The 21,704-nt window shown below is 50.2% G+C and overlaps 1 protein-coding gene across 1 annotated transcript; it reads right to left on the reverse strand.

Moving 5' to 3' along the window:
• Positions 1-399: 399 nt before the first annotated feature.
• Positions 400-19,529, reverse strand: LOC119091999 (WASH complex subunit 1). The gene is made up of 4 exons (XM_037214951.1): positions 19,496-19,529; positions 17,924-18,049; positions 2,085-2,153; positions 400-1,387 (listed from the first exon to the last, which is right to left on the reverse strand). Exons 2-4 carry the CDS (start codon positions 18,002-18,004, stop codon positions 1,250-1,252), a joined length of 288 nt encoding a protein of 95 aa, XP_037070846.1. The 5' UTR covers positions 18,005-18,049; positions 19,496-19,529; the 3' UTR covers positions 400-1,249.
• Between the last annotated feature and the right edge of the window lie 2,175 nt (positions 19,530-21,704).

The following is a 21,704-nucleotide window of genomic DNA, read 5'->3' on the forward strand; positions in this document are numbered from 1 at the left end:
CTCTCTCTCTCTCTCTCTCTCTCTCTCTCTCTCTCTCTCTCTCTCTCTCTCTCTCTCTCTCTCTCTCTCTCTCTCTCTCTCTCTCTCTCTCTCTCTCTCTCTCTCTCTCTCTCTCTCTCTCTCTCTCTCTCTCTCTCTCTCTCTCTCTCTCTCTCTCTCTCTCTCTCTCTCTCTCTCTCTCTCTCTCTCTCTCTCTCTCTCTCTCTCTCTCTCTCTCTCTCTCTCTCTCTCTCTCTCTCTCTCTCTCTCTCTCTCTCTCTCCCTCTCTTACCAGGACGGGAAGCGACCCTTTAAACGGGCCCAGTCATCTGACATGCTACAGCGTTCTAGATGTTGTATATCCGACCTGTCCGAATATGCTAGTACATATTTGCCCAACATACGTCTCGGCGCGAGAACATCGGCTCTGGAGTATATTACAGAACCAATACATATGCCCGATTTTCACATGGCGCACACATGCATGCGTATGCTATAATTTTTCCAATTTTGTTGACAACAATGCTGAATCTGCAAGGAATTTCACTCCGGAAACCCTGGCATACGTTGAAGATGAATGACACATGAATACTAGCACGGCTTGCGGATAATAACTTAACTGGCAATTTACTGTCGCGATAAACATCCGCTGTGATAATTTTGGCTTTGGGGCGCACCGACTACAATGGCCATATGGTGCTCATCACTGGACTGTCAGAGCCATATGGAAATAACTGAACTGAATACAATAACAGCGTCATAAATGCTTTCCTGATGCTCATAATGCACATAAGGCAACGGCAAGGTATACATCATGAGCCCCTTCATCAGTCACAACCTACACCACCAACGATCGTATAAAATCATTTGTGGAAGGGCGTTTTTCTAACCATCACAGTAGATCGACCAGTTTAACTCCACTCCCGGTGTCAGCGGAGCGGCAGCCTTGCCTCCAGTCCCGGTGTCAGCGGAGGAGCGGCCCCAGCTCGTCCCGGTGTCAGCGGAGGAGCAGCCTCAGCTCCAGTCCCGGTGTCAGCGGAGGAGCGGCCTCAGCTCCAGTCCCCCGTGTCAGTGGAGCAGCGACCTCAGCTCCAGTCCCGTGTCAGTGGAGCAGCAGCCTCATCTCCAGTCCCCGTGTCGGTTCAGCTCCAGTCCTCGTGTCAGTGGAGCAGCAGCCTCAGCTCCAGTCCCCGTGTCAGTGGAGCAGCAGCCTCAGCTCCAGCCCCCATGTCAGCTGAGCAGCGGCCTCAGCTCCAGTCCCCACGTCGGCTCAGCTCCAGTCGAGGTCGTCGGGCGGGTGGTCCGCGGCGTCGCCGTCGATCGGCGGCGGCGGGATGAGCGCCGACACCTTAGCCAGCGCGCCCGACGTCTCAGACCAGTCGGGGTGCGTCTTGTCGCCCGAGATGCCCTGCCAGGGTCGACAGGCGCCGCCGGTGAGGGACGCATCGCACGGTTGGTGATTCCGGTACATGACATAAGAAAGGCCTTCAGCTCCTGGTTTTCGGCAGTACAAATTTTAGAAGCTCGTATGTTGAGTCAAAGACCGTCAATATACCAGGACGTACTATTTAAACGACGTTGTATTGATACATGACGATTATGTCGACGATACTTAATATCCATGCGCACATCATGCGTGCTTGCAGCTGTTCTAATAAAAGGCAACACAATGCACGACGTTGCACACCCTTTTACCGAATACCAGCGACGATGGTGACCATAATAGCACTAGCATGAGCCGTAGCGCGAGCGGGATACAGACCCAAGCTCCCACGTGAGAGCCAAGAGTGCTAACCACTCGACTGTTACGCCCCCTGGCTGCTGCTGGCTGATCAGCTGGATGACAGCAGACCGTGATCAATGCTTCCGCAGGGAGCCGAGCGGAGGAATGTCCTTTGCCGAGTCCGCGCATAACGCCGTCTTAGACCCCACAAGTGCACAAGAGGGGCACCCAGTCTATGACACGGCCGGCCTTTACCGCACTGAGAGCACCCGCCATCAACCGCGAACGTTCCGAGAGCACTGCGAGCACACACACTGTCGTAAACTATCCAATCATCGCACGTCCGGTGACGAGCGCTGCTGGTGCGCGCCGGTACACTGACCTTTCGTCGTATGGAAAGCTTGGCAGCGAGGGCCGCCATTAGATCGCCGCTGGGAGGCGCGTCGGCATCCTGAAAGGCAAGGAAACGTGACGTCACCGCCATGCTCGACAGAGGGGCCGGCTGACTGCAGGCTCTACCTCTGGCGAGGGCAAGGACCAAACCTGGTCATCAGCGAAGCTCATAGTCGGCATCAGCGCGGCTGTTGGGTCTCAAGGATCATTCGCCAGGTACGAACAGGGATATTACACACTCTGGCGAGCGCGAATGGCGACCAACACTGTGTCACTGAGAGAAAGAAGCCACTTCACTTCGGCAGCCATCTGGTAAGCCTGACGAGCACCACCAATTTCTGAGGCAGTATCCACGAGCTGTTCGCAATGATCAGAAACCTGCGACTAGCTTCAGGAAGGGGAGTTACGAATCTACGAACTTACGAAATTACGCCGCGTTAAGGCACGAAACGTTAATAAGCCAGTTTCACGAAAATTCGTAGCTTCGTAGTGTTGCAGTTCGTATACTCGACGGATGGCGTACATTTTGTTTAAGACGTGACTCTATTGTGCTTAAGGCGGTAAGCAGTTGGAAATAGAAATTTCGGTTCATATTTACATGCAATGTCGTAAATCAAACGCGCATTATCAACAAAATAGCCTTCAACAATTGGAAAGCGGGGAAAATAATAAGAATCCCTCACACCTAACGTAGAGAAGGCAAACTGTGCAACAATGTTTACATGCATAAACAACGCAATGCTTACGATATATGCCGCACTTCGATGAGCATCAGTACAGCTAAGGCAGCTAAAATATATGCGGAGTTCATCATCTTAAGTTAAACAAGCAAACGTTAACCAAAAGCAGAAGTACGTGTTGGAGAATTGCCGATCGGCATGCATTAACAGCGCTCATATTGTTTAGGGTAACAATGAAATACTAAATATTGTTTATCTGTATCACAAAATATCTTCAAATTCTCAGCAAAAAACGAGAACAAAAACAAAACAAGGCGACACCCCTGCTGAATGGCCCTAAACTGCAGCTCTCCGTTCCAGTGTCATGGGGTCTTTATCTTCTTGGATCAAGGCACTTTAGTTTGGAGCTCTTCGGCCGTATAGCAGAACTTCAAGTGATTATATAAGGGCATGACCGCAATGCTGCAACAACGCCTTGAATAATTCGATCTACCCAAAGTTGCTGGTGTCCGGACCCCAGAGGAGCGAGAGCTGAAAGACCTACTCAGTGCAGACCCTCTCAGCGACTCCAGTGGTGGCCACGCCTATTATATATGGATATATATGGATATTGGCGGGGCGACGGCTGATGTCGGAGCCTAAGTGCTTGCGTGTGTGAGAGGAGGCACATATAAACCCTGCGGCTGTGACCATGTTCAACAAGCCCATATCCTCCCCAGATTTTGTCGCGATGCAGCCACCACGCGCGCCGAATGTTGTGAGGGATCCCAGGCAGATGGGCACGCCCCCCCCCCCCCCCCCCCCATGGTTCCGACGGGCCCACGGCGCGATTACCAAGGGCCTAAATTTGAGGGTGAGGAGGGCTGTCTGGAGGTTTTATTACGACCTCGGGCGGCCAGCCGGCAGCGCTGGGCCTTCGAATGACAGTCAGCGGGCGGCGCTCCGATTGGGGCCCGCTAAGACGATGAGGGTCTCAATAGCGGTCGGAAACCAACAAAACCGAAAATTCGGCTCCCTATCAGTCTGGCTCCATGGGGCCATTTCTCGAGCAGAAGCGAGGTGAATTGCTTCTTGCTCCCCCCTTGCTCCAAGGTGAAGAAAACGACGGCAAATGTCACTGAAGGTCAATTGCATTAGCTGAGGAGTTGGGGGAGGGCGGGGGGAGGGGGGGGGGGGGAGGTTGCGGGCTGGAAAACCCAACGGCCCTAGTGTCTGTCAGGACACAAGGGCCATTAACGCATCTGTCTGTCTGACGGTGCCCAACAGCGGGTCCTACGTCGGCAAGAAGCCCCGAGTCGTCCATGGGCATATTTGCAGAACAGGGACAGCGACGGCACCGGGAATGGCAGAGGGTCTCTTGTCTTGGTTGGGGGGTCAGATAATGAAAGGGAATAAAAAATTTCATGTTAATTCGCCTCCGTCGTGTTTCAGCCGGGGGCCCGATGCGTTGAAATTGGGCTCCGTGCCAAGATTTTCTTCATTGGTCATTGCTATTCAAAAATAAATCACCACGTTCGCCTAAGCTGTTCATACGTCTTATAATGGCATCTACTGAGGTGGCCAATTACCACGACTGAGAAGACATTCCCACGACATTTTGGGCGACTGGGAAACATATATAGCCATAAGTTCCTAAAAGTGGCAGGGGGATGTCAAATTTTATCCGAACTCCCCACAATTTGAACCAAATTCTCACAACATTGCCTAGTATCCTTGTAAATATCTTGGCTCAGGGACATCGTGCACCTGTGCCCCCTCCCCCCCCCCCCCCACTGACTACGTCCCTGCTACACATTACGTGTGCTACGCCAGTAGACATGCTAAAATGTAGTATGATTGCCAGGAACTGTCCCATTGTAGGGCCTCCGAAATACAAAATTGTCTATAGCGGTAATATCCTGCATCCACACTCAGCTCTGATCACATTATTATCCTTCTGCTTTTAGCTAGGTTTTATAGTGTATTTTTATATATGAGTACTTTCTTATAAAAAATATTAGTGTCTCAGTAAAAAGTTAAAGACCATTTCCATCTTTCAGGGTGGTAATCAAGAGCACTTCTAGGATGAAATTCAGGGCAGTCATTTAACCACAACAATGATATACTGATAAGTATATGCAGGATGGTTGATACACAAGTCAGACACTGTAGCACTCCAAGTTGGAGAGCGTTTAAAGTAAATCAAGACATGAACGTAGCGCGTCCCAACAGTCACTTCATAACTTGCTGTATTTTAGGTTTCATCACAAGGTCACTGCAACTTCTCGAGTCTCGTTCTTCGAATCAGGTTGGCGGTTGCACATCGACTGCGGTAGGTTATGCAGTGCCCATAGCGCCCAGTGTACGACCACTTCATGCAGGACAGCAAAACCAAGCAGATATATGAAACAGGCTGCCCGCTAAGGTCTTGAAGGTCGGGCATGGTCTCATGGTAAAAATATAACTGAAAAATATACAGCGCAAAGGAAACACTTTCCTGACATGACAACATGAGACAATGCCCTAAAAAGTGACACAATGTGCGACTATAGCCGTTGTGCACTGGTTGTGTTGCCAGGTTGCCCAACGACTGTGGGCGTTGTATGAAGAACTGCACTCAGGTTGCAGTAAGGTGGTGCCAAGCAACGAGTGCGTGATGCACAGTCAGCGGGTCACAGCATAGCCTGTAGCGCGGTCTGTCGCGAGCCAATAACACGTGCCGATGCATTGCGTATGTGTGGCCTACGCGCAATCGGCAAAGGACAACTTTCTCCCTCCTATTGTTGCGGAAACACCACTGCCGCAATCCGATAAGGAGTTTTCGTGACTTCAGCTTGTTAGCACTCAGCGAGCCCTAGCGGTGCTGCCATCGCTCCTGCATATATGGTACTGCGGGCGCATGTCTCGAGCTGGGAGTGGTGTTACAGGAATGCGTGTCCCAGTTGTATCGCGCCTCGCTGCTGCGTCGGCAAGATCGTTTCCCTAGATCCCCAAGTGACTTGGGATCTAATACAGTCCGACCGTTTTCAGACTCGATCCAATGAGGTAAGACGCGACTGAATGTCCTGGACCAGTGGATTCGACGTGGCGAGGTCATGCGTCGACTTGTAGATAACAACCGGACATTCCTCATTTCACATGTGCCATCCTCAGCATTCCTCCTAGGCATCAATACATTGTCGAACACGTGGATAGCTCTCTCATTGTCTGTTTGGAGCCAGGACTATAAGGGCGCGCAATCTGCTCACTAAAGGACATCTGTTTAGGGGGAGTGTCCCACCTTCGGGGCATATTTTAAAAGCATACTCTACTGAAACCCCAGGACCAGTCATACTTAATAATAGCAGTGGGTAGTGCCACTGGGGCATCGTCTAGAGATAATAATGACATCCACTTTAATGATTTTCGAGCCACAATTGCGTTCTCAACGCTTCGTAGCAACACTACGGTTCTTACCTGCAGTTGCCGCGAAAGCCGTCGTCATGAAAACCGCCGTGGCACCTCTACTGGTGCGAATAAAAGAACGCTTGGGATTGGCCCAGCGGAAGGCAGGGACCTGCTATCCAGAAGCGCATTGGCCGGAGTTAGAACCACTCCGTCACTTTGGACCATGTGATACTCCAATTCCCAAAGCCAAAGTACGCCTCAAAAAGAGTCGCTGTGGTAAACGCCATGAGGGAAAATCAGAGCCCAAGTAGAGTGTTTCGCTGAATTTGCGGGATAATAGTTCCATGTTCAAATATCTTTTTATATAAATGTTCCAAGCTTCGTCACATTTGTTACACATACATTTTAGTTCATTATTGCGTCGCAAATATTACAGAACACACACGTTGGAAAAGACAAGGCAAATGAAACACACTACTTTCATTGTGGTGAGCAGGGAGACCAATGACATTTCTCCCGCAGAAGCGTCTGCCTCAAATATCGCATGCAATCAGTAAGCATGCCAAAAATATCCTGTAACGGGGGGGTCAGATCCTAGTCGGGACTAGACCTGGCAATCCCATGGTGACGCACCAGGGGATTGCCCCAGGGCGTCGACGTGTTGAACGGCACCGCAATACGTGCTTTTTAATGATCGTTTTTTAGAATGCTTCTAAGCTGTTCTCTCCAATAAAGTAAGTGTCAGGGCGTATGCTAGTATGTCTCCTAGCCATACCTGTGGTTAAAACAGCTGTGGCTGGTCAAATGTTCCAACACCAGCCCGTATTCCCATACCATGTTTTACATCCAATAAGGATGACCTTCACCAACGTTAGAGACGATTATCACCCCTACTGTCACGGAACGTTCCTAACTGCGGTACAGGTGCGAATTACTTTAAACCGGTGATACGTATAAACGAGCGGTCAGCTCAATGGAGGGGAGATACTTGAGTGTGCAACCACTGAGAAGGCGGCAACGGTTGCATTCAATGTCAACACGAGCCCGGGTGGCCGGTTGAACACCGTTCGCTCGAGTGTGAGAGGGTCAATTTGACCTCCCTGAGGTCACAAGAACTAAAAGAGCTAGATACATCAAATTCCCTAGATATATAGGCCTGTACCTAATCTCACTTAGGTCACAGCTTGAGGTTCTTGGGTTATGACCTTCGAGCCAACTAAGGTCAAACAAGGTCAAATTCCAGGTTGTCCTTCAAAGGGCCCTGCAACCTAGATGCCTGTTCCAAACAGAATGTAATATGTTCATCTAAGGTCAGTGACCATGTTTGACCTTTTGAAGGTCATGGTGACCAAAATCATACAACACCGCTTTGTGTCCTGCATTTGTATAAGCGATATAGATTACGCTACGCGGTATGCTCCCAAAAACAGGATGTTGACCCGGATCATTCTTAGGTCAGTGACCTATTCTGACCCTTAAGAAGTCTATGGAAGGTATGTAATGCAGTTCCTGGTATCAATTAATTCGAAATGAGCACCAGAAACTACCCCACACAACAAGCCCTAGGGTAATAAAGCAGGCTGATTTTAACATTGGTCTGACCTTCATACCTGACCTTAGGCCAATGTAATTTGTTCTCTCAATTGTTGTGCTGCCCAAGAAAGTATCTCAAAGACGTATGGCTTCGCCTAACACTCCGTTGTTGGATCAGATTGAACGATTCCCCAGAAATTGCCCTCGCTGAAACCATAGCCTGATTTTGACCTGCCATAGCTCAGCGACGTTACAAGGTACATATAAAATTTTGATGCCAGACGATCCGCCATTTAATTGTCTACAGCTATGCAAAATTTGGCGCGTCCACGTCCCGTCGTTCGGAAACAAAATCCTGAAACCCTTCAGAAGGGGGAGGGTCAATCCGACCCCCGCCCGAGCGCGTATTAAGAGAGGCACTAGGAGTCTTGCTGAGCGGAAGGGCTGGAAAGGCAAATACAATCTGAAATCTGATCTGAACCAACATAACAATCTGAGAGAAAAGCTAAGAGTGCATATGCCATTTCTTGGAATGCTCCTTCTGTGCACTGTCGTAGCCATTCCTAACCTTAATTTGTTTGCGATTTTGGGCCGGTGCAGTTATGGTCCCAAATGCGTAGTATTAAGGTAACACCCGTGCAGACTCAAATGCAGGTAAAAAGCGACAGCCGGGCTCCTGCAAGTCAAGCAGGGGCGACATGAACTTTCCAACAAAGTTTTCATGATTTATGTCCAGTCAATGTCCATAGGGGCAACATAAGATCTTCAGAGGTTGAAAATCAGCCTCAAGCAGTAATCTTATCCTCCCCCCCCCCCCCCCCCTCCTCTTCCCATGGCCCTGACCTTCAAAAGCCAAGAACTAATGAAAACTGGATCAGAATATGTTGCAAATGTGTAGGTCACTTGTGATGTAGATGACCCTGGCACTGTGAGGCTTTACAAAGTTGGTTTGATGTGCCAAACATGGTTAGCTGCACATCTAACGGCAAAAAAAAAAACAACCTTAAGTGTGGAACATAGAATAATACTTTTCTGTAATTTCTTCAATATCTGCTGATAGACTGAGACCGACTTCAGATTTGAGTGTGCAGAGCAGGGTGTCATCTTTCAAGGTATAAAAAATGAGGGGGAAATTTCAGCTCCAGTAGACGAACAATGCCAACTGGCTCCACAGAACCTAACAGGATTTCGGACAGGGTAATTCATCCATGTATCATGCAGCACTAATGGTTGCAGCTAGTCATTTTCCAACAGCATAAGGGGTTGCCTGTGTGAAGGACAACCTGTGGCAACCTTTGCCTGTGCCCAAATGGCATGCCTTCAACATACTTCCGTAATTGTACCAGTACTAGAAACATAAGAGCATCTTCACCATGTGTGTGCTGGGTCACATTTGACGCCAGCAACCATAAAGACATCCCCAACATTGATTGCCATTTGGCAGGTGTGCAATTTCCTTCTCAGTCAGGGGCTCCCGTCCCCCGAAATATTTGGCCTGCAACCTGACTTTGAGAACGAAGTGAGCCAAACCTGTTTGTTGGTGTCTTTTGAGTGGTGGGTCACATCATTTCCCACTGCTCAGTTCGCTGCGGCTGAGTGGAGCGAGATAAGTTGAGTGTGAATTGAGGGCCCTAACTTATTTCGCATCCCTGACCACTGACCACTGGTACAGTGCTCATAATAGTGTGTTCAAATCATTATCATTGTTATAAGCAGTACGAAATATATTATATGATGATTCATTGCATGCCAATGATTGTATTTTAAACCCCAAAACACGGTAGATGACAACCTGAAAACAGCCAGTACGTGGCTTGATGCCGAAAATCTATGCTATGTTCCACCTTATAAGGCCTAAAATCGTATAGCTGGCATGAAGTTGCATATACACTTTAGCATTACATTGTGTATAAACAGACACACCTGGACGGACACAGTGTACCTTCCATAACAAATTTGAATGTAATAGTGGTGCAAGGTCTAAAATTTGGAGGTTTCGATTGTTTGTAGGCTCTTTTAGGACACAATTCAGGGAAGATTATCATACAAACGTCAGGATAATGTCATTGTAGTTATCCTTACGAAAATGTTCGCCGGGATTTCCGAGCAACGAACGACGCCAAATGCCCGAGCTGCCCTGCATGCGGCCATATTTCCTTCGGTGGGCCAACGCAAGGGCTCCTTTTTTCCTCGATGGACCTGGGGTAACCTCCGGGGGGGGGGGGGGGAATTCACTTCCGGCATAACGCCGGACAACGACTACGCTAAACTAGCTTATGCTGTTCGGGGCAAAGCAAGGGAGAGGGTATTTTTAAGTGACGTTACGTTAACCTGGCTCATTTCCGTCCAGCAAGATCGTAGCAAGTAAATCAGACCGCAGCAACAGATATATTTATTTCATGACGAGACAACACACATTCAGTGCGTTTGAACGACAAGTGAGCCTCCCCACCGGCCCTTCCGCCTTAGTCCTGGGGTGCCGTGTGTCCTGTGTGGGATGCCCGTGTCAGCGATGGCCTTTGCTCAGCTGACTTGTCGGCGACCTGTGCAATGGATGGATGCCGGCCCGCTTCATCGCAGCGACGGGGAGATCAGCCCCGGGCTCCGCTGCCCGGCACGACCTTGCGGTGTTGTGTGATGTTACTGAGTCCTGGAAAGTCCTAACTAAAAAAAAAAATCCAGGACTCCCAGCCAATAGGGAAAAACCTGCAATCTTTGCCAAATTATGCAGGAAAAACCCTTTCTTCAAATGAAGGCATATAATCCTGTACTGTGTAGAGGAGAGAGAACGATCAAATCAGGATAAGAATCACAGATGAGAGAATGGAGATTGAATGGAAGCCGATTAGAGTTGGTGTAATTGATGAGCGACTGCCTTGATCGTTGATATACTGTACACGCGAGGAAGAAGTGATTTATTGTGAAAGGGATGTCGCAGAGATGACACAGCGGAGGAGGAGTGCGTTCGAAAAGGTGGCAGTGGGTGACATTGGTGTGACCGATACGCAGTCCGGCAAGCAGCACTTACTTCAGGCGATTATCTTGATTAATTGTCGCCCAGTGCTGAAGTATGGGTTTGATTGGGTGAAGGTGGTAATGAGCGCGTTGTTCCCATTCGGATTGGAGAAAGAGACGGAAATGTAAACTGATAGCTGCTAGAATATCAGAAAGGGGACAATGAAAATCATTACGTTCCGGAAGCATGAGACTTCGTTTTGCTTCGTCAGCAGTGCTGTTTCCATGAATATTTGCGTGTTCAGGTATCCAGAGAAATATTACGTGAGTTTGTTGAGGAAGGGAGCAGAGCGTTCGTCGTATGCCGTTTAAAGTTGGGTGGGATGAATTATGGGATGAGGGCTTGTAACAACGAATGAGGGTCGATGCATATGACTGCCCTTTGTAGATTACCTTGTTTGATGTAGAGCAGGGCTGCCAGGATTGCTGTTAGTTCAGCCGTATACACAGTATCGTAATTTGACAGGCGGTTTTATTTGTAGTAATTGTGATGAACGAAGACAGCTCCTGTGCGACCATCGCGTCGGGGGCCGTCAGTATAAATAAAGGTGTGCTGGTCATATTCTCCTTTGAACTCTGCGAAGAGTGAATGCACTTCGGTTTCTGATACGCTTTTTTTGGTATTTAAACAGAAAGTTTACGTTAGGTATAGGGTCGCCCCGAAAGGGTCGGGGACTGGGAGTTTGGTTGCAGGGAATGTCGGGGAGATAAGGCGCTCGCTGCGCTCCAATACCACGAGTGCTGATGGTTGGATGCTGGAGTTCCGCGTTGGTAAGTGTGCGGTTGGGGCGGAGGTGTGCGAGGGCGTTGCATGTGGGGTTACCAACATGCGCTGTGGCGCGCACGTAAAATCTGAAAAGTTGTAATTTTCGTCGGTGTGATGGGGAGAGGATATTCGTGTCCGCGAGCGGATTCGGTACCGGGGAGGTGCGAAGGGCACCAGTCACCATGCGGAGGGCAGCGTTTTGGATGGTCTCCAGGGCTTCGACTTTTTTGGAAGAAATATGATAAAAAAGAAAGCCATTGTAGTCCAAGATCGGGCGTATCAGGGAGGTATAGAGGCGGAGGAGAGTGCGTCTGTCGGCGCCCCACTCCCGCCCTGCTATACATTTCATTATGTTCAATCGTCTGGCGCATCGTTGCTTAAGGTCAGCAAAATGAGTATTGAAAGTAAGACGATGATCTAATGTTATTCCAGGGTATTTAAACTTGTCAACTAGAGGAATTATTTCACCATTAAGATTCAGGGGGTGGGAGGTTGAACATTCTTTGCCTGGAGAACATAATTACAGCTTACTTTGCGGGGGAAATCTGCAGTCCCCACCGTGCACACCAGGCGTGAATATCATTTACAGCTAACTGTATATAGTGCAGTGCGCGATCGACATTAGCATGCGTATGCCACACAGCCAGGTCGTCCGCGTATAAAGAATACTGAAAATGTGTGTTATTATCTGTTAAATGTGTTGTAAATGTGTTAAATATTATTTATATTATTGAAAACATCATTTATCATCACACGGAAGAGGGTTGGAGATAAGACACTGCCCTGAGAAAGACCGTGATCCTGCGTCGTCGGAAAAGAATAAGTATTTCCGCAACGCACAGGAAACGTCCTATCAGATAGAAAGTTTTTAATGAAAGCGGCGAGCCAGCCACGAACTCCGATTTCATGTAGTTTAATGAGGAGGGCACTTTTTCACCTTGTCGAAAGCGGCCTTTAAATCCACGAATAGTGCCACCGTAGTAGATTTGGTCTTAAATCCGAGCTTAATTGAATCTATAATATGGACCAGGCTGTCCGCCGTGGAGCGGCCGGGGCGAAAGCCGTTCTGAAAAGGTGAAAGAAGGTCAGAGGGTTGGTGAGTCCGGACCTAGTAAGATTTCTAAAGAAGGGGTAGGATAACTGGTCTGGACCGACAGAAGTGTTTCCGCACTTACTGATCGCAAGGTCCCATTCATAGGGTGTGAAGAGTACGTTGAATGTCTCAGTGTTAGCAGACGTGAAGTTGAGTGCGAGCAGTGTGGCATTACGTGTTAGCGATCTGTTGGGAATACTGCTCGGATGATGATACACGGGCAAAGTGTGTGGCAAATTTTGTGGCGACTTCGAATGGGATGCTGTAGTGTTGGTTGCTGACTACAAGGTGTGGGGTTTTATAATGTGGCGTGCGTTTGTTTGTGAAACACCGAATCAGTGACCATATTTTAGATAGAGGGGAGAAGCGGTTGAACGTATTTGAAAATTGAGCCCACCTTTCCTGTTTTGCGCGTTTAATGATTATACCGGCTCGATCTTTAGCCCTCCGAAACTCCCATTCATGAGCTCTGCGAATGCAATTACGAAAGGCACGCATAGCCCGGCGTCGCAGGGCTAATGCGCGCAGACACTCATCGTTCTACCAGGGCGCATGTTTGTGCCCTGGTCGACGATGAGTGTGTGGAACGAACTGGTGCGCTGAGGCTAAAATATTGTTTAGAAATGTAGGGAGGTCGGGCGTTGTGCCTGAGGGGTGTGCCTAATCTATATAATTTTGGAAAGATGCCCAGTCCGCTCTGCGAACATTCCATCGGGGAAGAAAACTGAAATCTACTTGCCCTGATGGAACCTCTAAATTCGTGGATCGGGTAGCGGTCACTAAACAGTGTGCCTGACTGAACATTGTGCGTAAAGAGTGGTGTCATGCGTGGTGTTGTCAAGGCCGCATCTATACCCGAGTATGTCACTGTGCCTCCGTGGTGATGTGCATGCACGTAGTTGTCAGTTCGTTGATACATATGAGGTCATGAGTGTCCATGAGTGTGTGTAAAACTCTCCCCCTTGCTTGTGTCGTGCTTCAACCCCATGCGCGATGATGGGCGTTCAGATCCCCAAGAAAGAGACAGGGCGAAGGAATTCGTACGAGTAAGGCGGAGAGATCAGCTGAGGAGACAAGGCTAGTGGGGCCAATGTATGTAGAAAGAAGAGTAAGATCTAACTGTGCTAATTTTACGTTTATTGCAACTGAATTGAAATGAGTACTAAAATGAACCTGACGATGCAAAAGGTTAGTTGACACAAACAAGGCCGAACCGCCTCGGCGCTGGGTTTCGTTTACGTTATGTATGTAGAGGTAATAACCGTTGATCTTAAAGTTATAATTAAAAGAATCCGAGTCGTTACATAAGGTCTCTTGGACGGCGGCTATCAATGGCTTGCTTTTGATCATATATTCCTTGAATTCTGCCCAATGGGATACCAGAGATCTCGTATTCCATTGGAGCAAGAATTCACCGAACTGGGGATTCATTTAGGGCAGGGAGGGAGACCATCCTGCGGAGCGGCAATGAGAGAGCGATCGAGGGGCGCGACGGCGGGAGCGCGTAACGGGTCGGGCTCGGCGTTCGATTGGGGGACTGGCCCGGGGGGTTGGCGTCGGGAGCGCGGCGGCTGGGGCATTGGATGGGCTCCTTGGGACGCCGGCACGGGTGGAGTGGACCAACAGCGACGTGTTGGGGTGGGAGAGAGGCTCTCCCAGTTTGGTGGGGCGGGTTCCTGCTCAGGGAGGCTCGCAGCCGCCGGGTTCGCTGTGACTGGGTCGGCTGGCGCGGGCTCGGCCGTACGCCGCACCAGACACGGCTGACCTGCTGGGGAGGGCGGCGTGCTGAGGAGGAGCGTTGTGCTGAGGCACAACGCTGGTTCGGTACCTCAGGCTCCTCTACAGGACGTGGAGGAGGGACGGGGCGCCGCCGCGGAGCTGGTGTTAGAGGGGGAGGATGAGGGTACGCCTCCCGCGGCGTGGGCCACTCCTGAGGCTGGAGCACTCGGACCGGTACATAGGCCGCTGCCGCCGCCTGCTGCTGGCGCTCGCGCAGCGCCTCGCGCTGCACATGCCAAGCGGGACAGGCGCGACGGTCCCCAGCTGCATGCCGGCCTTTACATGTGGCGCAGCGCGGGTTTTCCGCGTCACACTCCCGCGTGTGATGAGGGTCGGCGCAGCGGCCGCAGGTCGGGCGCGCAGCTCGGCAGGTCCGGTCAGCGTGGCCGACCGTTGGCACGCGCGGTACTGCTGGGGAGGAGGGACCCAGGCCTTTACCGGGATCATGAAGTACCCGCAGTGGATGGCACGTTGGAGCTTTAGCCCCCTAAATCGCAGGCGGACGAGTGAGTTGGGGCCTAGGCCGGGACGGCGGGAGGGCAGGCGCATAACCTCGCACACCCCCTGCTCGGTGAGCTCCTCTAGTAGCTCGTCGTCCGACAGCTCGGTGAGCTCCGGGCTGTAGACGACCGCCTGAATGGTGTTCAGGCGGTCTGCGATGGTGGCTGTGACCGCCCGCCCCAGAAAACTGCTCAATTTGAGCAGGGCCTCTGCCCGACGCTCCAAAAAACCCTAACTAGCAGGGCTCCCGACCGCAGCGGCTTGGCTCCATCCACTTCACCGGTGTGGAGCTCGAGCTCCCGACGGATGGCAAAAGAGTTCGTCGTGCGGTAACTTTTTCCGTCGACGTTCCTGATGAGCACGAGGCTCGATCCCTTCGAAGGAGAAGTGGAGGGGGGTACACAAGCCCCTCGCCGGGCCGGCCGCCGGAGGGGAGATGTTGATGACATCTTGGGTCTTAACCTTAACCTTAACTTAAATTAACTTATGAACCAGTTATTACAACGACTTAAAACTAAATAACACAATTCCGACACACATTAGGCTGTCGTCAGCACAAGCGCGGATCAGTCCACCAGCCCCGTCGTTATTACAGCGGCTGGCAGGTGGCAGCACTTCCCGGCCGCGGGAAGGGGCGGAGCCTAAATTATGGCGTGAGCGCGGGACGCTGAAGGAGAAATACACTAATTACTGTTTTGAAATTAAGATAGGCGAGACGGAATACAGTAAACGCTACCATGGCAATATGTGATGGAATCTTAACAAAAATACCGCAACCACATTGCCCAACGAAAGAAAACTAACGCAGAAACGGAGCAAGCCGAGACACCACCACCGCGAATCACGCCACAAAGCAGAAGGCTGCCAGCAGAACCAGTGCAGTTCTGTTATGTCGCCGCGGCACCAGTTGTAGAATGCCAGATTTGGTCAAAGATTTAGGCTATCAAGGACGCTAATCTAAATAATTCCTATAATAGATAGCCCGATATCATGTGTCTACCAATGTTGATTTAAATGGCAGTATTGCAACAATCATTGATAAAAAGCAGCATATAAACTCGCTGCTGCCGGTACCAATTTCACATCTAGTATATTCTGGTAATATCCTGCCGCCCAACCTGTCGTCATGAGGCCTTGTCCTGTAGCCGTGTTCCTGCTCACCAGTTTTGGGAGCTGCAATCATGGAGGCGAACTGTCAAAGACGCCCTCCGTCTGGCCTCTGCTTGCTGCATTAATGCACATTGTTTTGCCACATTTTGAAAGTGTCTGGGTTCAGGCCCATGAACAGATGTGTCTTACGTCTTGTGAGTTTGTCTTGTTACTACCTAGCTAAGTACAGACTGAAACAGTTATGCACACCCCTGACGAATCGTTAAGTATGTTGCACATTTTTGTCAGCGGTACCTTGTGAAAACAGTTCGTTTAAAACAATTTTTTCTCTTAATTGGTTCCTGGCCTGTCTGAGTCTGTCATGTGAGCTCAACCTCATAAACCACACCACTGCTTTTCTTGTTGGCGAAGCAATGAGCTTCGTTGGTTTCCATGTGCCTCATTTCTTTGTCCTGGCAATTTACTCGCTGTAACACTGCTCTCATGAAACACATTTCCGTTGATCCGTTAAGTTAGCCCTTCTAATCTGGTAGAAAACCTTCGTAGTCTTAATTTCATTACTTCGTACAATTACCTTTCCTTGAAACTGACATTGACGAATCTACTCCTTCTTTCGCTTAATTTCGTTGTTTCGCTTTGCATGAAGCTTCTTGAAACTTGGCCCACGTTGTATAATTTAGTGCTCAGCAGCGGTTTGTGATACATCAATCCACCTAGCAACGGACTTGCGATGTTCGTTCAATGTGATTGATCATCATCCACAACAACCAATTTATCAAGGTTGAGAACACAAGCAGATAGGTTACAACTATGCTGCGACACATTACTTAAAATCATCTTCCTTCTAACACAGTTGAACGCGGGAATATATATGGCGCCGTGTATCTTCATTATCGTTACGACTGCATCCAGAAGTGTACATGTACCTGGAGCCCTCCTCTTCGCACAAAAAAGATCCAAGGATTCTATTAATACGGAACGTAATGTGATCCTAGATCCACCCTTGGAATCAAGGCACAAATCTGCAGAGAACTGATCACAGAAAGCAGCTCGGTGGGGCTAAAGGAGAAGGATGACCGCGGTCGATATCTTAGCGTCCTTGGATGATTTGCGGAACTAAAAATACTTTCAATCGCTAGCTCCACTGACAGCAAAGCACCCGTAGTTTACAAACTGTCACAATCCTTTCTAATATCCTGCGAGCGCCCGTGATTTGTGTACGCTTCTTTCCATTTTTCGATAGGCTACCGCTGCCCCCCAGTATGCCGACCCAGAAAGTCAGCGATTTATGTGCATCCGCAGCGCAAGACATTTGCATACAAATGCACCCAAGCGTTAATGACGCGCGAATACGCACGTGCCACATCCGTGTGGGCGCTTGTGTGTAGCGCGCGGGCGCGCGCGTGCGTGCGTGTGCGTGCGTGCGTGCGTGCGTGTGTGTGTGCGTGCGCGTGTGTGTGCGTATGTGTGTGTGTGTGTGCATACGTGTGTGTTCGGGTGGTCGGCGCCAGCTTCGATGCTGACGTACAACCTTTTGCGACCGGTGGGAATGCACGCCGAAGTGAAGGAGATCGTCTCCAAATTATATTAGTTGGCAATCAAACACGGATTTGATCGCATTGGGGCACGCCCAGATTTGAAATACAAGACACCAGCGTGGTGAGCCAGTAGCGTCTGCCCCTCTAACGCTGATCACATGTTAATGTCGTTTACCCAACATGCTTGGTAGACCTCCGCGTCGAATTGGAAAACAACTTCGTCGATTTCAATGCACCACTTCTCATATGCTGTCCTAACGCATTCTACAATGTGGCAGACTCAGCATACAGCATACCAGTATCAGTGCTATAACAGCAACAGTAAGTCGAATAGATGATAGAAAACTGACAACGCGAATTTCCAGAAAGCCTGCGGCGCTGCTCTGTCGGTGAACCATCCCAGCTACGGGCTATTTGGGCGGCATGGGATGCGGTTGCCTGCCGTACCTGTTTACGCTGCGGTGCGCCGGTGCTGACAGCTCTCAGCCTGGCCTGGCTGCGGCCGCCCGCCTGTCGTATGGCCTCCATCAGGTCGGACCGCGACGGAGATGACACCAGCTCCGACGGCACTGCCTGCTGGCAAACAGAACAGGCTGATTTGCCTGCCCAAACAAAATGTGAAGAGCGGTCACTTATGTTTTCATTTCTGTTATTGGCGGTCCCCATCGCCAAGACCAGCTGCCAGACACTTCCGATGTTTTCTCTCAAATGGGTCCGTGTCTGGCTTCCCTGGTGTGGACTGAGCGGCGGCGGCGGCAACCAGTTCCTCGGTACGTGAAGTGCAGACCCTAACACAGTTCAGGCTCTGAGGCGGAGATGTTTTCTAGCCGGGCCCAGATCTGCAGTGTGCGTAAACCCCGCACAACATTGCCACCACATGACTCGGTTTTAAAGCCGGGCTCAGATCTGCAGTGTGCGTAAATGCCACACAACGTTACCACCACATGACTTGGTTTTAAAGCCGAGCCCAGATCTGCAGTGTGCGTAAATGCCACACAACATTACCACCACATGACTCGGTTTTAAAGCCGGGCCCAGATCTGCAGTGTGCGTAAATGCCACACAACATTACCACCACATGACTCGGTTTTAAAGCCGGGCCCAGATCTGCAGTGTGCGTAAATGCCACACAACATTACCACCACATGACTCGGTTTTAAAGCCGGGCCCAGATATGCAGTGTGCGTAAATGCCACGACATTACCACCACATGACTCGGTTTTAAAGCCGGGCCCAGATCTGCAGTGTGCGTAAACGCCACACGACAGTACCACCACATGACTTGGTTTTAAAGCCGGGCCCAGATCTGCAGAGTGCGTAAACGCCACACGACATTACCACCACATGACTCGGTTTTCTCGACTGCATGACTCAAAGGGCTAATGTCTGCGATTTTATTAGTTACAAATATTATGTATCAAGATTAACATACCTTAGACTGCAGTTCATTCTGGCTAATGAAGGCAAACAATTTTGCATGACAATAAAATCGAAGCACGTTTTTGCGTGCCAGAATTCTACAAATGTGGACGAAATTGTTGAAAAAATGTCAAGCATACCTTTGATCAATGTGCATTCAAAGAGCATGCACATATGCAAATGTGGAATGAAATATAATTTCAATGCAGTTGAAGTTACACCACACTCCAAAACTTCCTAAACTGCTCACATCCTACAGAGTAGGTCACAAATGTAAGGTGATTCAACTACCCCTAAAAATCAGAAGCAAGCCTGACTGGTCCACTTTTTACATGCTTTTGGAAAAAATGATAGAGGTCACTGCCATAATGGTTCATTGCCGTGGTAGCAACTTAATATGAACGAGCTCAACCATGCTGCTTCATAGATTATGACTGCCACCAGACACAACATTCTCTACCGGACATCATACCATCATGCAAGCAATGGTGAACATAACTAAGCCTTTGGATGTCTTACAGCCCTGATCGTGACGTTCGTCGTCCTCAGCCTCCACGCTCATCTCAACCCCCTCATCATCGCGCCCGGCGTCAAACCCACAGCTGTCGTGCTGCGCGGCGGCTCCACGGCAGAAGGCGGCGGCGGCGGCGGCGGCGGCGGCGGCGGCGGCGGCGGCGGCGGGGGCGGCGGGGGAGGCGGCGGCGGCAGAACCTGCGGCTCCGTTCCGGGGCAGCTGGGCGGCGCAGGCGCCGGCGCCGGCGGTGGGGGTGGAGGCGGTGGCGCCACCTCCAGCAGGCTGTCGTCCAGCTGCAGCGGCAGCTCGGGCAGTGGCAGGTCGGCAGCCAACGCCACCGACGGCGCGATGGCCGGACCAAGGTCGGTAGAGAACGAGACATCGGCCGCGATGCCAGGCAGGTCGGGCAGCAGCAGCGGCGCCGCCAGGTCCGGCACGGGGCCCAGGTCGGGCCGGTACGACAGCGCGTCCGGCTGCCGCACAGGCCAGGTCGAGTCAGCTCACACAACACAGGACTGACGCGCCGGGACATGACGGCGACGACGGTGTTTAGCACGATCCAAATAAGGACGCGCAGCTTACCGAACATCTAACGACAATAAGCCACACTGATGCTTCTAAAACCAAGCTCAAAGATGGAAACGGCAGAATGCAGGTTTATGGTGACATGCTGAGCAATCTTTAAAATCACGTCAACACAGGGGTGTATTCAAAGGCACCAGCATCATCCCACGCTTCTATTGTAGGGCACGCGGGCGGGACACCGTGTCCTTGCGCACACGATCGCGTCGCTCCCGGCCGAATAGCGCGCCTGCCCTCACCAGCTGCTGTGCGGCGCTGGCCGGCTGGTCGCGGTACATGGAGACAGGAGCCTCGGCCAGTCGGCCTGCCGGGCCGCCGGCGTCGGCCGCTTGCCGGCCCGGCGCCCGCCCCCGCAGCGGGTCCGCGCCGGGACCGCCAGAAAATCTGTCACAGCACCGTCAGCATCACCAGGTGAGCCCCACGCGACAGCCCCATCAGATCGGCCCTCAAGAGGCCAGAGTAACTCTCAAAAGAATGACATGAATGGCGAATGGGTTTCAACACATAGCCAACATAACGTGACTAGTTGGCAGCTGACGTTTTGCGGCGGGGCATACTGCTTTCTTTAAACAACCACGTCAAGCTTCTGTACTCCACAGGTGGTGAGAGTCAGCCTTGGTGGTATTTTGACAGCTGAAGCATGCTAGTGATGCTCATCATCATAGTTGACCAACAAAAAGTGAAACAAGATTTAAACACCAGTCAATCACGAGCAAGTATGGTGTGGCAGCGTACACATTCCTGTCTGTGTTGAACACAAGGAGAGAAGTGGCTGACTGCAGACAAGGGGGTGGCTGTCGAGCAGCCTCATTCTCTAGCTCCTCCAGTGTTGTGGTCTTCACATGGAAAAACTGCAGCTTCTCCTGAAACAGCGACAGATGTGGTAAAGCACTTGCAGTCCTTAATGGAACCTGGCTGCAAGGACCCAATACAGCACAAACATTTCAAAAGCCTGTGGTAATATCAATGTCAACAAAAACTGCAAAATGTGTGGGGAAAGGCTTACCTGCATTGGTGGCTGAACCCATGACTGCTCATTTGTGCTGATAGTGTTAGTCCACTTCATGGCTGCCTCATACCCAAACTCATCAAAGCTTTCTACCACTTCGTCATCACAACTGTCTTCAATATGCACAGGAAACTTGGCACTGGAGAACATCTAATAACAAAAACTCTGGTGAGTGTCAAAAATCACTAACTCTACCAGCAAGCATGAACATTTCTGCAACTTTCAAGCTGGAGTCATCAGTCTAAGAGCAAATATGATGGTCTCATCTCTCCACACCTCAAAAACCCAATAACTGAATTTTTCAGCTCATTACATAATACCAGAATTTTGATGCTCTCAATGGTTTCACACAGTTCAAGGATTGTCCTGTTTGTGCTGTCTGTTGGGCTGAAAACTATGTTACCAATATCAGTAGTAACAAAGAAACACAACATTTAACAGATTTCACACCTGAGCTGTTGCATGCTATATAGTAGCATTCCTTGGATATTTCCCACAAAGCTTGTAAGACCAGAAGGCTAAGGTGCTCTGACAACAAATCACAAATGTATTGGAGATACAACCATGCTTACCTGTATTGCTTTACTCTTATTTTCCAAGTCTTTGATCTGTGACACGACAGACTCTGTACGCTGTTCAATCAGTGCGAGACGAGCCCGACTTTTGTTGAGGCGATGTGACACTCTGCTGAAGACTAGGTTTGT

This window comes from Pollicipes pollicipes, unplaced genomic scaffold, assembly GCF_011947565.3.
Source record: "Pollicipes pollicipes isolate AB1234 unplaced genomic scaffold, Ppol_2.1 Scaffold_3447;HRSCAF=4054_pilon_pilon_pilon, whole genome shotgun sequence".
NCBI lineage: Eukaryota > Metazoa > Arthropoda > Thecostraca > Pollicipedomorpha > Pollicipedidae > Pollicipes > Pollicipes pollicipes.